This window comes from Aspergillus tubingensis (genome assembly GCF_013340325.1).
Source record: "Aspergillus tubingensis WU-2223L DNA, scaffold_5, whole genome shotgun sequence".
NCBI classification, from domain to species: domain Eukaryota; kingdom Fungi; phylum Ascomycota; class Eurotiomycetes; order Eurotiales; family Aspergillaceae; genus Aspergillus; species Aspergillus tubingensis.
The window spans coordinates 431,679-448,456 of NW_023336279.1; the positions used below are offsets into that span (position 1 = coordinate 431,679).

Below are 16,778 nucleotides of genomic sequence, written 5' to 3' on the forward strand. Positions count from 1 at the left end.
ACGGGGAGATAGTACCCATTACATGAAACTCTCGACACAGAATGATCCTTGGGTACTACCCCCACCTCCACCTTCATCCTTCTCCAGATTCTCCACAGCCCACAGTGCCACCTCTCTGGCAGCATAGCAATCCTCCGCACAATCATGTCCCTCTTGGACCTCCTCCCCTTTCTGAATCTCGACCCCACAGCAGTCCCTTACGATATCTCGCAGGCGACAACTCCGCCCTCTCCTCTCCCCTTTCATAAGAAGGTACGTATCCACGACCCTGTCATGTACGATGCCCAACACATCGAGGTCGAAGTTCAGACTCTGGCCGACCAGAATCGTATTCTGGTCGACGAAATCCCACACACGGGCCCGTGCCCCTTCGTACCCGTTCACTGTTCTTCCAGCGGCGACGTGCTGGTCCATGAGCTCGGCTGTCATCCCGCTCCATTTCGTCTTCCAGTCGGAGACAGGCTCGGTAGGCAGCACAGGCTGATCGAGGAGGAGTTCCCCCGTGAGGACGTCTACCAAGCTAACTTGGCAGAGCTGGGTGCGGCCCGTGATGTCGGTTACCATTTCGCAGTCGAGTGAGACTGCGAGGCGGGCGGAAGGGTTGTATGTGTCTGGGGTTTGCTGGAAGCGGATGTTGTTCTTTGTTGTATCCGGGGTGATTGTGTAGTTTGCTGCTTGGAGGGTTTGGATCGTGTGGCAGTTGTTGGTAAGGAAGTCAAGAGTTTTGGTTTGCTCGGCTTGGGTGGTTAAGGTTGTCCAACGGGGGGGTGCAGTGTATGTTGTTGTTGATGGTTTTGGGTTGATGGTGATGGTGCTTGGTTCGGGGGATGGGGGGTTTGAGGGGATAAAGATGCCGCTGTCTCTGCGTTCGATGTGGGTGGTTTCGGTGATGGGACAGTCATCTGTCGTTGTGTCATATGGTATACCCTGTTCGATGTCGGTGGTGTTGGAGATCTGACAGTAACTTGTCGTTTCGTCATATGGTATACCACAGGGCAATGGGTGCAATATGGGGGTGTCCACATCGATGGTGATATAGTAGTATGACAGGAGCTCGACTGGGATGTAGAAGGTGGTCATTTTGGCGGTTGATGATAATTAAATGATTAAGTTGTTTGTTGGTGGTATATTATTAGGTGCTTTGTTGGTATATTGGGATTTCGCAGTAGTAGAAAGATAGTAATAGATGAATGTAAACGGACAGTTAGGAATTAGAACGTGGAGTCTGGCACCCGTTTCTATAGTCCTGGGAACCATGCTGCGTAAGAGTAAATCATCACTTACAACCCTCTTCGTCTATTGGACGTTCCAAAAACTTATACGCGCCGATGTTGTCAGTTTTCCTCATCAAGAATGTGGACTGGTCATGGTTATCTGATGTTTATCTTAGGCGCCGAGCTAAATATAGTAACCCCGTCGTTGCGGCGCTAACGTACTGTGAAACCTTACCCCGGTTCCTGAAACAGACAAGAACACCAAGACTGGCCACATCGGAACAGCTGGATGGACCATGTTGACCGCAGCCCAGCACGCTGATAAGGCACTGGGTATTTCTCCTTGGCAGAGACTCCATCATCCAAGATCATGTGCGACACTATCACGTCATCATCTGACAGGTCGACGGACCCGCACTGCCGGGGAACTATCATCGGAGGTCCCGCTGTGGTGTTGCGGGTGTGGGAATGTATTCGTCTTTATTGTTGGCTTGCGCCTCTGGTGATACTTCTCTAGAGAGTTCCGTACGTTCACTCTGGACTATACCGTAATCCAATCCTTCGCGCTGGTCAAGACACCCGGACACTTTTAGCCGGTTAGCGAGAGACAAGCAAGTCCAAAAAGAATTCAAGGTCTGCTGCTCTCTTCTCTTATTATTATTCGCACCAGTATATAGTGTAATCGAGAGTGTAGTTTGCAAATCGCAGATGAGCCGAGCGAATATGTCCTCTGAAACCCAATGCTGTTATAAACAATACCGATGTCCACCCCAGAACATAAAGGTAAATTGGAGGAAGTTCACCAGCGTATAGACCTCCCTTCGACAGCTCTCTTCATCATTGTCCAGAGCGAGTCGTGATGTCTTATGAAAGTGTCTCTGGAATACGGCCTGAGAAATATCCCAAAGTCATGACGACCTGGGTTATCAATACATGTGCCATCCCATAATGAACAATAGAGGATAGCATGTGTGATATTGCTGGCCTTTGCAAGATCAAATATACCTCCTGGTATCCTTTCAGAAGGATCCTCCAGCAGGTAGCATGGAGAATAAAACATCATTCTCCAGTGTCTTTCTCAAAGAATAGTTCATATTCTGACCAGGCATGGAAGTCAAGTGGACTGTGATATCATCCTCTATAGAGCAGTCAGAGGCATCATGTACCATTGTATAATGTCTTGCCATATGATAAATAACTTCTTGTATCCTCAAGAATAACCTCCGAGCAACGACAGATCAACCAGACCAGAATGGAAACATAATTTTGGCATAGCTTTCCAATCCTACCATATTATAGAAACCCCCAATTATAGTCAAAGAAGTATCGACTATGTCCCCACCCCCAATCTCCAGGCCTGAGGAGCAACAAAGGTACATGACCTGGTACTTGAAGTCTTTCTTATATACCCCCTCGTGACCTCACGTGCAGTTAACAATATAAAGCGACAGAAGCAATCAAGCGACGGAGACTCCCGATAAATCTTGCTTCTTCGCAAATTCCCGAAATATACTTTAATAGACAGGGATAGGAACATGCCGGTTGGATGCGGTCACATGGTGGTCGGGAAGGTTCCATTAAATGTCAAAGTCAGCATGATGCCGATGCCGATGCCGATCGACGTTTCCAGATGTGTCGGTGTCATGGACAAGGTCGGTGATGCTGATTGGTTGGGTGGGGGGGTGGCGAGGGTGGCGATGTGGTGTTCACGTGATGTTACGGTTGGTGGTGCCGCATGGTGGAAGAAGAGGGAGGATGAGGGGAGCTTTTTCGGAGGGTTCTGGGATAATATATGGAGGGGTTTAGACTATTTGGAATTATTATGACTATGATGATATTGAATGATGGAGTTCCATCACTGTTGATTGGGGTGAATTCTATGGACGGCTATGGAGGGTAATGTGAAGGAGTTGTTGATCACCAAGTTGAACTGCTTTATCTATTCATAGTTCTAGAGGTGTAACTATGAATACAATACACTTAATTGCTGACCCTCCACCCTGTCCCAGATGAAAAATACCAATCACTACATAAGGAAAGAAGAGAAGCGAAAAGTGAAAAAGAACACTTGGATGAATTTTTGAAACCCAGTTGATGCATCAACTCTAAAAAAATTAACAGTACATGGTATAAAATAATAAGGTATCATGCGAATCATGCAACATGCAAACATGCAATAGTATCATGCAAGCCATATCCATCAACATATAGACAATCTCCCAAAACTCCTAAACCGATATTTACGCGTTCTCCGCGTGGTAAGAACGAGACTGCTTGCGCTCCTCCTCGTACTGGAAGGAATGCAGAGCAGGGATCTCAAAGTTGCTGCTCTTCCAGGGCTTGATCTTGTTGACGTACAGCCAGTCAAGCTCCTCAAGAGTACGGCCCTTACCCTCCATGACGAAGAAGTAGACGACAAAGGCACCGACGAACATGCAGCCCGCGAAGACGTATCCGTAGGCAAAGTCGATGGCGCTGGTGATGAAGGGAGTGAAGAAACCGATCAGGAAGTTCCAGGCCCAGTTGGCAGCAACAGCCAGAGCCATACCCTGGGCACGGTACTTGGAGGGGTACAGCTCGGCGGTGATGGTCCAGACCATGGGAGCCCAGGTCATGGCGTATCCGGCAATGAAGAAGCAAGCGAGCACAATCATACCCTTGCCGACGCCGGGGGTGTTCTCGGGCTCGGCGACGTCGAGCATGAAGTGACCGATCGAAGCGAAGATCATGAAGCAGACGAACATCCACAGGGCTCCGAAGATCAGGGACTTGCGACGACCGAAGTTCTCAACGGTGTACAGACCACCGAAAGTGCAAGCGAAGTTGACGGCACCCAGAATGCACTGAGTAACGAAACTGTTGGACAGACCGGCACCCTTGAAGATGGTGGTACCCTATGAGATGTTAGCATGATGAACCATTGTAAAGATGTTTGTAGGAATACATACGTAGTAGAAGAAGTAGTTGGAACCAGTCAGCTGCTGGAGGGTCTGCAGAGCCATACCCAGGCAGATACGGTAGAACATGCGAGGCGCAGTGAGGAATTCGTACCACTTCTCGCTGCCGGTTTCGGCCTCGAGCTGGTTCTGGATCTCGTCGAGCTCCTGGAGGATGACCTGGTGGTTCTCAGGCACACCGTACAGCTTGGCCATGGTGGCACGGGCCTGGTCGACGCGGCCGTGGCGGAAGTCGAAACGAGGAGACTCGGGGAAGAAAGCCATACCACCACCGAGGACAATGGCGAACAGGAAGGTCAGACCGAGGGTGATACGCCATTGGGCAGTACCCTCCAGGGTGTTGGTACCCAGGTTGATGAGGTAGGCCAGGAAGATACCGAAGGTGACGAACAGCTGGTAGCAACTGACCATGGCACCACGGACGTGACGGGGGGCACTCTCACCCTGGTACATGGGGACGAGCAGGGAGCAGGCACCAACACCCAGACCAGTGGTCCAACGACCCATGACCATCTGGACCCAGTTGCCGGAGGGGGCAGAAATCTGGACGATCAAGCCGACCATGAGGATAATACACCAGAAAGTGATGGACCACTTGCGGCCGATCTTGTTGGCGATGGGGGCAGCGACGAGAGCACCGACCAGGGTACCAATGGACAGAAGACTGGTCAAGAGACCGGAGCGGACGTCACTCAGGTACCATTCGCCCTGAGCGTTCTGCATACCATAACGGCGGAGATAGTCGGATTCCTGCTCGAAACCGGAGATCTGACCAGTATCATAACCGAAGAGGAGACCACCCATGGAGACGAAGACGGCCATGACGAAGGCCCGCAGGGTCACGCGGGGGACAGGGGTGTCAACACCGCCAAGAGGCTTCTGGAAAGACTCCTGGCTGGAGTGCTGCTGGGGAGCGACCGCCGGGGAGATGTGCTCCCCGTGGTCAGCGGAGGTTTCGACACCCATGGTGGACACGTGGAGGATGTTTTGTTTGTTTGTCAGTGGGGAAGGATGTCAAGTCAAAGACAAGATAAAGAAGAGGAAATAGTAGATAAAGTAATAGGAGGAGACCCTAGGTTGGGATTGGTTGAAGATCACCGTAGGGTAAAAGTCAAGATAAGTGATGATTGTCGGGGTTGAGATGGAAGATAGAAAAGTGCCCGTATCTGGGGAGATGCAAGCCCTTTTATGTCCTCCATCGTATGAGACGACAGAGAGAAAAATTTCACCAGGGAAAAGAGATCCACGGGGGAGGGGGGCGTCAGAGCCGACGTGTGGAGAGCCGACATCAGATGCAGCACCGCAGCGAGTGCCGCCGGGGGAGACCGACCAAGACGATTCATGAGCGAGAGGCCGTCAACCAGTGAGAATGGACGGCCGGCCGAAACCGATAGACCAGTCAGAACAGCCGAAATGCTGGGGAAGGGCCGGCCGTACCAGGGGGAGCAGGCATAACTTCGGGTTCCACGGCCCTTTCGGGGCAAGGAGGGTCGGGTGGCGGACGCTCGTTGGCTCAGCGCATCGGCACTGGCGTCTGGCGACAGAACTTTAGCCGGGAGAGATGAAAACGGATCAACATTATTGGGTCAGAATGGGGAACGGATAGGAGGCGCATGTAAGAGAATAGCCATGGAACGGGGGGTGGAAGAAGGCAGAATGATATGGCGTCGTTTAGAAGCCTGTTTTGATAGATGATAGATAGATTCATAGGTCTATAGATTGAGATGACCATACAACGTATTGTACATTTGTCGGGATGATGAGACGGGATACCGTGTCATTGCTTACAACTGTCTCAGCCAGGTTTTGCAGAGAAGCGAGCTGAAGGAGGGCAAGACTTGAAAGAGGAAGGGGAGGCGAGCAATACTACTACTAATTGAAAGGGATTCTTGCCCAACGTGGAGAAGCCGCTTACCTTCTCCAGTCACGAGGCTAGTGAGAAAGAGGCGACCCACTGTTTCGGGACTAGACCGGTGCCCTAAACCGAATCGGGTAGGCCTCCAGAGTTCGGCAGGGCAAATCGCCGCTTGTTGGCTCGGAAGCAGACGGACTGGAGGTGGAGGAAGTGTGGACTGGAGAGTGTGGGAGAGAGAGAGCCCAACGCAGGGATTTCCTGGAGGGCCGGAGATGCCAACCTGGAGATTCCCATATTCGTTGACCGGTGAGTCGATATCCCGGATTTTCTTATCCTTGCAGGGGGGAAAAGAGGGGAAAATGCGGAGGTTAGTAGACGTCAGTTCATTATCATGATCGAACTACGCTCAGATACATTTCTGCATATTCTGGGGAAACTGTAGATGGCCATTGCAATCCCAAAACAAGTCTGTACCGATTCCAATCCTAAGCGATCCCGATTCTTGTCGGTCACCTGCCCGAAAATGTGCTGCGCCTACGAGGAAATTTCCAACCCTAAACGTCTGGGACTGACCACGGCCGACCGAGAGAATCGGCCCCGATTCACGGCATGACGAGGGACTACTCAGCCAACAAACGAAAACCTGCACGCGCACAGCTGCCACAGAATCCCGACCGAGCCGACTGCACACACACACAAGAATTTCAGTGGCACTCGGCGACACCACTGGTTGGCTCTGGAACCATCCACCGGATCCAACGAAGCTTTGTGGCTGCCTTGGCTGCAACATCATCGTCAGCGAACTGCAGTTTTGCACCTTGGCATGACGACGCGGGCTGACTTGATGTGCTCAATTTACCACTAGGATATTGACCGATAATCTTACTATGCAAATCAAAATACACTACGCAGGGTGATCAGCGATAATATGCGTTGTTTTTTCTCTGCTCACCCCCTTCATTTCGCGTGGGATGGTCCCTGACCACTCCAGATTCCCCCCATGCGACCGGGGGACCTGACTAATAGACTTGCAGCCCGGAAAAGATGTCATCCAGAGGGCTAGGGTTGGTTACTACACGTGGTCGGCTAATGCAAGATGACGTATGTCATATGGGGGGAGTGTGATTTCCGGCGGCACCCCGGCTGACTAACTGACTAACAGAATCCCCGTGGAACCTGCCTGCTTTGGTTTCTTCGGACTCTTGGAGAGGCCCGGCCCAGTTTTCCTCCGCCTTTCTGGAACAGCAACCGCATGTCATCCTGGTTTGCAAGTTGGTTCCCGGCAGCCCTCAGCGCCACTTCCGTAGTAGCGCGGAACCCGGTAGCGACGAGAGTCCAGATCCTGGTCGAAGATTCCAAGTAAGAAGATTCAAGTGTGAACTCGACCGAGATCTGGTCAGCCGACTACAGAAACATGACCGGTGATGGTGCCATATGCAGACAGCATGATGTTGCAACTTGTGGGAGGGAAACAGGGTATCTGGGGTGTTGTCCCTGCATCTGCCTCTCCGTGGGGTGCCGCTCCTTACTCCAGGCTGGGGAGATGTCACCAAACACATGGACAATGCAGAAACACCATGTCAACTACAAGAGCGTTGGGAGTTGCTAATTATAAGCTTACCCCTGACAGAGACAGATCTACATCCGAACTCTATCTATCAACATCATCTATCTACTATAATCTATAGATATATATCTGAATGTAGTCATCTGTTGACACAACACTGGATGACTAACCCTACCCCATACCGCACTACGGCAGTCCACAGACACCCAACCCGCACCCCGCTCGGTACATCTGTTTCTCCCCACTTGCCGCCTCCCACAATTTCTCTCCTCAGAAACATTTTTCCGACTGTCCCATCCACGTCCGAACTCTGGAGGAATGTCTCCCGAGCATCGGCTCGTCACCTGCTGCACCGCAATTTACGCCGATATTAACCCAGTCAATTATGCTTAACGCCGCCTCGCTAGCTGTGATCTCTAGTATCGGCCCGACCAACACAGCTGAAGAAGAGCCAATCATCAATGATCTGAATGGAAAACTCTGTCTCTTCTCTCCTTTTCAGGGACTGTGCTTGGTTGTTCAGCCCTGCGCTCCGGATCATACTTTACCCTCTGTTGTCCGGCTTCATGCATTGCAGTCGGACGACTGCCTGTCTAGTACGATGAGGAGATGAGGGGGTGGGGTGAACTCCGAGCCACGCGATGAGGTTGAATTTTTTATTCGGATTTAAGGTGTCAGCACTATTAGACTCGGTCTGGGGTGGTGGTTCTGTCATAGGCACTTGCAAAGGGCCTCCGGCTGGGGAAGGTGTAGAACTTGCTGGTTTCTTTCGCTGTGGTAGTCTCCGGCAAATCTTCGGATAACGCTCACTAGGTTAATCTCTTGACAATCTTTGACCAGTATGCCCTCAATGCCAATGTCATGCGATTCGTAGCTAGCCCTTATGCCAGTATATTCTGGTCAAGCCGTTGTACAACTATACTGTTCCAGTTACGTCTTGTTTGGTGCTATTGCATAACCTTCGCTAGTTTGATAGCAAATGAAAAATTAATGAAAGTAAACAACATGCAACAATAGTGTTCGAGACATCACTGTCCTCATAACCTGACCCAATAAGTATGATGTAGATACGCTAGTTTGTAGACAAGAAAATCAATACCGACATAGATCAGGCATCAAAATCACTGTCAACTTCGAAGCACAACTAACTACAATTTTTAATATGACGATAGCACATAGTACTAGTATAATTCAAAAAGGTGCCAGGACTAGTCAGCGTGCAAACCGACCACATGTCGGCTTGAATATATATAATCTGAAGTACTAATAGCAAGCGAGAGCGGAAGTAGGGATGATGGTACTAAAACCGTTATACACATCATCAAACCCACTACACAAGTCCCCCTCGGCAGAAAGTATTAACGATACTGACAGGTGATTTGCAATGGAGATACTGTCAATCATAGTTTTTGTTTTCCTTTTCCCTTGTTTGTGGATAATGTCCAGTGGTTCTTGGGGTCACACGCACTGGAATCCCGCCGATCTTCCCGCTGCCACACACGTGGTTATCAGTGTGCCCCACGCCGACCGGTGAGAGAAACCAGCCATCTATCGCAGAAACTATTCCTTTTTCCATATTACCATATATCTAGTCTACCTCATATGTATCCTAGTCCTGTCAATCTTTTGCCTTCTCACTGACATAAATAACCCATGGACAATTGCCGTTCATCTCCGGTCGCACCCATCCGCACCCCATCAGACCATCCATCCACCACCCACCACCTATGAAACCAACCCAGCAACAAATATAAAATAAAACAGCAGACTCTTCATCAAATATCTTAACGCAGATGTAACACATCATCCCCACCAGCAATCCCTGATGCAGGATCCCACCACTCAGATCACCTGAAACAACCGCAGAGGGTCTCGCCATACCGAATCGAGCACGGACAAAACACCTGCATCTGCAGATTGATTAACTGCCGCGATGATCGTCACCGCTCCGTTCTCAACTCGGTATCCGGAGGTCCAAGACTGGAGACAGAACCCCTTCCCAGTCGTCCTACAGGCCACTGCTTATTTCAGAACGGAGCGTCGTCCGTGTAGCAGAAACCGACTGGCAGCGGGCAGAGTAGCTATAAAGCAGCTTAACCCACACATCACTCAATAAACCCAGGGAAAGAAACAATACAGCCAAGCAAACCACCACAATGAAGCTCTCCAGCTCCCTCCTCACACTGGCCAGCCTGGCGCTGGCCAACCTCTCTACGGCCCTCCCTAAAGCCTCTCCTGCATCAAGCACCAGAAGCACCAGTGCTTCCACCTCCTTCGCCAGCACCTCGGGCCTCCAATTCACCATCGACGGCGAAACCGGCTACTTCGCCGGAACGAACAGTTACTGGATCGGCTTCCTGACCGACGACTCAGACGTCGACCTGGTGATGAGCGACTTGAAGTCATCCGGACTGAAGATCCTCCGCGTATGGGGCTTCAACGACGTCACCACGCAGCCCTCCTCCGGCACAGTCTGGTACCAACTGCACCAGAACGGCAAATCAACAATCAACACTGGCGCCGACGGTCTCCAGCGCCTCGACTACGTCGTCTCGTCCGCCGAACAGCACGGCATCAAACTCATCATCAACTTCGTCAACTACTGGACCGACTATGGCGGTATGTCCGCGTACGTGAGCGCATATGGCGGATCCGACGAAACGGATTTCTATACCAGTGATACGATGCAATCTGCGTATCAGACATATATTAAGACGGTCGTGGAGCGGTATAGTAACTCCTCTGCGGTGTTTGCGTGGGAGTTGGCGAATGAGCCGAGATGTCCCAGTTGTGATACTACCGTGTTGTACGATTGGATCGAGAAGACGAGTAAGTTTATTAAGGGGCTGGACGCGGATCATATGGTTTGTATTGGTGATGGTGAGTGCCCCAAAACCTTCGAAACTAAGATAAAGTGGGTGCTAATGAAAAGTAGAGGGCTTCGGCCTCAACACCGACTCGGACGGAAGCTATCCGTACCAATTCGCCGAGGGTCTCAACTTCACCATGAACCTCGGTATTGATACTATTGACTTTGCTACCCTCCACTTGTATCCTGATAGCTGTATGTACTCCCCACCTCTCTTTACCTCCCCGATAAACTAACAAAAGATTAAAGGGGGCACCTCCGACGACTGGGGCAACGGATGGATCAGCGCACACGGCGCGGCATGCAAAGCGGCCGGCAAGCCCTGTCTACTGGAAGAATACGGCGTCACCTCGAACCACTGCAGTGTGGAGAGCCCGTGGCAGCAGACAGCCCTCAACACGACGGGCGTCAGCGCAGATCTGTTCTGGCAGTATGGTGATGATTTGAGCACGGGCGAGTCGCCGGATGATGGGAATACTATCTACTATGGGACGAGCGATTATGAGTGTTTGGTCACGGATCATGTGGCTGCTATTGATAGCGCATAGGGGATAGGGAGAAGTGGATATATCTAGTTGCTACATTATGAGGGGTGCTGTACATAAGAATGCGCCTGAGGGAGGGTGTGAAGAGTGATAACTGAACGTCGAATTAAGATAGGGTACAATTCGAGAGGCAAATCGTCGCTTTAATTACCTTAGTCAGGATCGGGTAGTATACCGGGACTTGCTTTGTTACTGGGTATATTGATAAAACAAGCCATCTATACATCTAACAAATCAAGAATAAAAAACAAAGAAAGGGCAAAAACAACCATCTTATCCATTCCCATCGTAACCCAGCGCCACCACCTCCAATACCCATCTAATCCCTCTCATACCTCCCCCCAACCCTCATAAGCTCCACCTCACTTTCATGCTCACTCCCACCCCCCTCCCCCTTATCCTCCCCCTTAACCATCAAAAACGGCTCCGCATCACCAACCCTCTCCGCCGTCAACCCCATATTCCCAGGCCTCCTCATCCCGGCCTCCAACTGTCTCTGATACGACACCCTCCTCAACCTCGCCGACTCAGCCGGAGTAAGATGCAGATACAGCTCGGCCGCAAAGACATGAATAGCGACCGCGAGCCACGCCGCAGCACTGAAACTGATGTCGAGGCCAGCGGCAGCCTGGTCCACATTCCCGGTTCCATTGGAGCTGAAAGCGTTGACAAGGACGTGGTGGTTTGGATTAGTCCCCGTGCAGGACGGATGGAGAGATTGCACGACGGATTGGTTCCCGTTTAGCATAAAGGAGATCTCGGAGCAGGAGTAGGATACGAAATATTGGTTTGGGGCGAGGGCCACGAGGACTTTGTTGGTGGTTATGCCGATGATGCGCATGGTTATGATGAAGCCGCCCTGTTGGGTATTAGTACGGAGTATTCGGGGAGGGAAGGAAAGGGACATACGCAGACCCAAGCCCGAATCATCCACGCGCGGTGCTGCTCGATCTGCAGTCGTTTGATATTATAATAAGCGATGCAGATACAGCTAAGGAAGATGATGAGTGCCACGCCAAGGGCGATTTGGATGCTCACACCGCCGCCGAAGCTATGCTCTGCTATCATTAGCACGCCGGCCATGCCGGTGAAAGAGCCGATGATGACCAGGTAGCCGTTGATGCGGTGGAAGAGGATGACTTTGTGGCGGATGACGGGAACGAATTGGAGGAAGGCGAGGAGACAGGCTGGGAGGATAGCGCCGAGGTGGAGGAGGATGCCGACGCGGCCGCGGGTATCTTGGTAGTAGAAGCATTCGCCGGGCAGAGCATCGGCTTTGTTTTGGTCTGCTGGGCAGAAGATGCCGTCGAAGTTGAGGTACATGAGTCGGGCGAGGGAGAAGCCCAGGAGTGCGCCGGCGGATATCATCCATAGGATGAAGTTGTAGCCTTTGGCGAAGCCGATCGGGTTGTAGATCTTTCGGGCGGTGGCTACGAAGTTGTTGGCTGGGGGGCGGGTGGGTTTGACCATTTTGATGGATTGATAGGTGTGGTCGAGGAGGGATAGGATAAGTCGAGGTTCTGAGTATGGAATTCTGCAATGTGATGCATTCGAAGCATGTTGGTGGTTACTGAGAAGGTGACTTTATACATCTTTCGTGCTCGAGCACACTGTTAACAGCCCCAGAATTCCGTTCCTGCAGGCGATGCATCGTTTCAGAAGACATCTACATTTCCCAGATGGGTTAGGGTTTTGCGATGATATGACCTTAATCAGCAGCGTGAGATAATCAAGAACCCGACAGAGGCTCAGCTATTAATAATCTTGGCAGATTGTACCCCGTAGATTTGGTTCTCTGGAAAGCTGAAACCCCAGACTCAAGCATGTTTAAAGTTATAGCAGTGCCACACTATACCCAACTGGGTATCTTTTTTGCGACAGACATGGCCAAGACCCTATCCCGTTGGACAGAATCTCAGCCGCAGTTGCAGCCTCCGCACAGCTAGCCTGATTCTGCGTTGTGTTCAGGCACTGAGTGGGGGCCGAAGTTCAGCCTTGTCATGATGGACCCCTATTTAATCCATTTACTCATGAACGATTAGAGTTGTTCCTTCTGTCGCAATACCATCGCTTCTTTGGGCCACCCCACTCTCACCATGGTCAATCACGGACCCTCTGCAGGATGCGTTACATGCAAAGCACGACGGGTCAAATGTGACGAGGCGAAGCCTGAATGTCACTCGTGTCAACGCCTCAACCTTCGCTGTGGGGGCTACAAGTCGAAGCCTGTCAAGATAAGGTTCAAAGACCAAACCTCGAAAGTGTGCAATGACATTGCTTCGAGGCATGCGGCCCATAATCAGCAATTGGTTCCTTGCTTGCGATCGCTAACCGACCCCGACCCTTCCGTACCATTCTTCATCCGACATTACGCCATGATGGGTCGCGACATGAAATCTTCTCGCGGGTTCTTCGAGATGTTAGTACCAGTATACGCTTCTGAGAAGCAGAACTCGGCGCTCTCACTCGCCGTGACCGCCACGGCTTCGGAAATCATGTCGCGTTGGCGACACGAGAATAGCTCCCGAGCATCACGGGAAACGTATGCCCAGGCCATCAAGTCTCTTCGAAAGACAATCGAGGATCACAATGAGTGGACAAATCCAGCAACCATTCTAGCAGTGCTGGCGCTGCAATTCTATGAGAATTTCGCTGTCATATACGGGAGTAAATCAGCCACGAGCGTCCACCACGACGCAGCCGTCTCCCTGCTCCCATTCACCGATCAGAATTGTCCCGATGGGTCCCTCATGACACACATTCGGCGATATATCCTGCATATTGAAATCTCCTCGGCGATACGTCAGAAACGGCTGCTGCAGAGCACGGCCCATTCGCGTATTGGGTGCATAGAGCCGAAAATTGCACCAGGTAATTTTGGTCCCGCCCTGGATGCAATTGGTGCGTTTGCTGCCGAGTTACATGCAAGTTACTGGCAGCATGCAGCACACAAGGGCTCTATGTTTTCAACAGACATACCCAGAAATTGGATAGCCGAGGCAAAACGCATTGATGAGCAACTCCTGGCTTGGGCACAAAAGGTCCCGCAACATTTGCGGCCCGTGAGACTCACGGATGGAAGTGCCCTTGACCCATCGATACCAACCTACAATTCCATCTGCGACGTTTATATTTCATGCCAGATTGGTACACTATGGAATGAATGGCGCGCTCAACGCCTCTTGCTCGTCAAGATCATCCTCAGTTCGCTGCGTACGAACCCACCAGGGCGTTATACGCATCTAGATGCTGGAACCTCAACGGGAGATGAAGACTTCGCCAGATATAAGTACATTCTCCAGGAGCTCATTGACTCGGTCTGCTACAGCGTACCTTTTTACCTTGGAAACCAAGGCGGATGGCTGAGTATCCCCGACTTGACCGACCCATCAATTCGGCTTCCTAGCTATCGCTTACTAGGAGATTCCAACCGGCAAAAGTCCGCGCAAAAGTCGGAAGACGAGCACAGAAGCCATATTATCGCCCAAGGGCCGTGGCATATTATGAGTATGCTGAGTCGTGTGGTGGTATTCTTCATAGAGGACTATGGTCAGGGAATGGTGTCTTTTCTCCGACCTGGACAGCTTCAGTGGGTTCGCGAGCAGTTTTTGCGGGTCACGCAGCTGCTTCGTATTCCGTTGGAGGAGGCGGGTGATACTGACGGGGGATTTTATCCTTTGAATAGGTCTGTACATGCGGATTTAGATGGGAAGATAGATAATCTGGCGAGGCGGGTCAGAAAAGGCGCGTTTATATGATGACCCTTCGGAATGTGCTTTCAGTGTTATTTGTAGTGCATCTTTGCGTGATGAACTGAAATGAGGTTAATGATTATGTTAGTTTACGTTCATGATACCTATGTCAATATTTTACAATATTCTGCAATTGTAGCATATCCCTAAAGTAAGCAGCAACCTCAGGCCGCAATGGACAGCCTCGCCGCCAAGCCCGAATCTGCCCTGCAACACAGCCTCGTCTTACTCTCTGACTCTTCACAACAGCTGATCATTAGGCTGCACAGTAATATCGCTGGATTGATTCATCTATCTTCATTCTTTTGCAAATCCATAGCAGCACATAACCCCAAAGTCACTAGCAATACTCCCCCAACATGGGCCGACCGAAAGATCTTCCCCCATCCTACGAAGAGACTGTGGCTAGTGATCCCAATCTCCCCGCCGCCTCCCGGCCAGCACCACCACCACCTCCTCCAACTACCTTCTCCTTCCCTCACCTCCCCGATGCCCCCATTCCTGAAAGTCAACCCTACCACAGCGTCCACTCGGGCAACCGTGACTCTTCCACCGTCACCCTCGCCCCATCTCTCAGCGAAGATGCCTCGTCGCTGCACGCCCTTATTACCCAGCAAGCCGAGTTCCCGCCGCGACCGTACCTGACCGTGCGCGGTTCCCATACCGAGACCCGCCATGACCACCATCGCAAGGAGGATCGCAAGGAGACGATCGTGGACTTTGCCTTCAAGGTTGATCTCTATGGATACATAATACGCCACGAGCATGGAACCCAGCAGTATGGCGATGATGACGACCTGGGACTGGATCTGGACCCTACGCAGGATGGATGGCATGTGCTGAGTGTCGTGCGGGATAATGATACACGAAAGACCTACCGTGGTGGACGATTTAAGTCAGAGACGTGGTCGGGCCGAAGGAAAGGGCCACTGGGACAGCGAATCCGACAGCGAGTGGGAGAGCGACTGCGCTCACGGTTCGTGCAACTGGAGGAGGGGCTTGATCACGAGGCGACCGGGTTGGTGCGACAGGATGAGGGAGGTCCTAGTTTGATGGGCTGGTGTGAGCGATACTGCGATGATCCGTCTTCTGTCAAATCGTGCGCTTCCCCGAGTAGTATCTATTTACGTACGGCATGCTGACTTATGCAGGTTCAAATTCTCCCGCGGCATCGTCGGCTTCGATGGCTCTGTTCTCATCTCCTCATTGACATCCCATTTGCGCAGTCTGCACTACAGAGGCGACATTAGCATCACAGTTGACATGGCGAATCGCGACTTAATAGTATACAACCCCCACTGGGTGAACAAGCTACGCAACAATGCCTGGGTGTACTATCTCTGTATCATCCTACAGGTGTGGATCCTCGCGTGGCCGATTATCTTTTTGCTTGAGCGTCGCTACGATATCGTTCGCTCAGTGTGGTATTTCTCGCGAGTCGAGGATGGCGAAACGCGGTATGCGCGCCATCGCGATGAGGCTGCTATAGCGGATGAGCTGGCTCCGGCGGTGACGCAGGCGGCGTTGGAGCGGAATCAGGAGGGGAGGATCTTGACGGCACCGGAGATGCAGCTCCTTGATTCATTGGGGAGAGAGAGACGGGAGCGTGGCGTGGTCGTGATGCAGTGGGATCGATTCCTGGGATGGGGTGGTGATAATTACTCCTAGTTGCCGGGCGATAGCCGGTCGAGTGCTATCTAGGAGATACCGTGCTTGGGCAATAAGCCATGGCTAGGCTAGCATGTATGTTGCACCCGTCTTTGGTGTAAAGGTGTTATTATCAGTGGCTGGTCTATTGCTAGTCAATGGCCGACATGTGAGCAGACATAGGCCAGAAGACTTGCAAAGATTGGCTCAGTATATTTCTTATCATATGAAACACATACCAAACTAAGCGAGCCTGATCCGGCTCAACACCTGCATGGCGCATATGTACAACACCGGGTAGCTCCCCGAATAGAATGACAGTTTCTCGACCACCACCGAGCAGCCGGACCGGTGGCCGGACCGGTAGAAGGC

The 16,778-nt window shown here is 51.4% G+C and overlaps 6 protein-coding genes across 6 annotated transcripts; 3 read left to right on the forward strand and 3 right to left on the reverse strand.

Annotated features, from left to right (window-relative positions):
- Positions 1–18: 18 nt before the first annotated feature.
- AtWU_03470 (ribonuclease H-like domain-containing protein) lies at positions 19–1,080 on the reverse strand (the record flags this gene model as incomplete). Its single annotated transcript, XM_035498582.1, has 1 exon — positions 19–1,080. The coding sequence occupies one exon, from the start codon at positions 1,078–1,080 to the stop codon at positions 19–21; it is 1,062 nt and encodes a 353-aa protein (XP_035354475.1).
- Positions 1,081–3,454: 2,374 nt separating this feature from the next.
- On the reverse strand, positions 3,455–5,137 carry AtWU_03471 (sugar porter family MFS transporter; the record flags this gene model as incomplete). Its single annotated transcript, XM_035498583.1, has 2 exons — positions 3,455–4,108; positions 4,163–5,137. 2 exons carry the CDS (start codon positions 5,135–5,137, stop codon positions 3,455–3,457), a joined length of 1,629 nt encoding a protein of 542 aa, XP_035354476.1.
- Positions 5,138–9,749: 4,612 nt separating this feature from the next.
- On the forward strand, positions 9,750–11,010 carry AtWU_03472 (glycoside hydrolase 5 family protein; the record flags this gene model as incomplete). Its single annotated transcript, XM_035498584.1, has 3 exons — positions 9,750–10,473; positions 10,529–10,657; positions 10,712–11,010. 3 exons carry the CDS (start codon positions 9,750–9,752, stop codon positions 11,008–11,010), a joined length of 1,152 nt encoding a protein of 383 aa, XP_035354477.1.
- Positions 11,011–11,326: 316 nt separating this feature from the next.
- On the reverse strand, positions 11,327–12,477 carry AtWU_03473 (lysophospholipase catalytic domain family protein; the record flags this gene model as incomplete). Its single annotated transcript, XM_035498585.1, has 2 exons — positions 11,327–11,866; positions 11,917–12,477. The coding sequence occupies 2 exons, from the start codon at positions 12,475–12,477 to the stop codon at positions 11,327–11,329; spliced, it is 1,101 nt and encodes a 366-aa protein (XP_035354478.1).
- Positions 12,478–13,103: 626 nt separating this feature from the next.
- AtWU_03474 (Zn(II)2Cys6 transcription factor domain-containing protein) lies at positions 13,104–14,765 on the forward strand (the record flags this gene model as incomplete). The annotated part of the gene is made up of 1 exon (XM_035498586.1): positions 13,104–14,765. One exon carries the CDS (start codon positions 13,104–13,106, stop codon positions 14,763–14,765), a length of 1,662 nt encoding a protein of 553 aa, XP_035354479.1.
- A 353-nt stretch (positions 14,766–15,118) lies between these two features.
- Positions 15,119–16,427, forward strand: AtWU_03475 (transcription factor domain family protein; the record flags this gene model as incomplete). Its single annotated transcript, XM_035498587.1, has 2 exons — positions 15,119–15,858; positions 15,911–16,427. The coding sequence occupies 2 exons, from the start codon at positions 15,119–15,121 to the stop codon at positions 16,425–16,427; spliced, it is 1,257 nt and encodes a 418-aa protein (XP_035354480.1).
- Between the last annotated feature and the right edge of the window lie 351 nt (positions 16,428–16,778).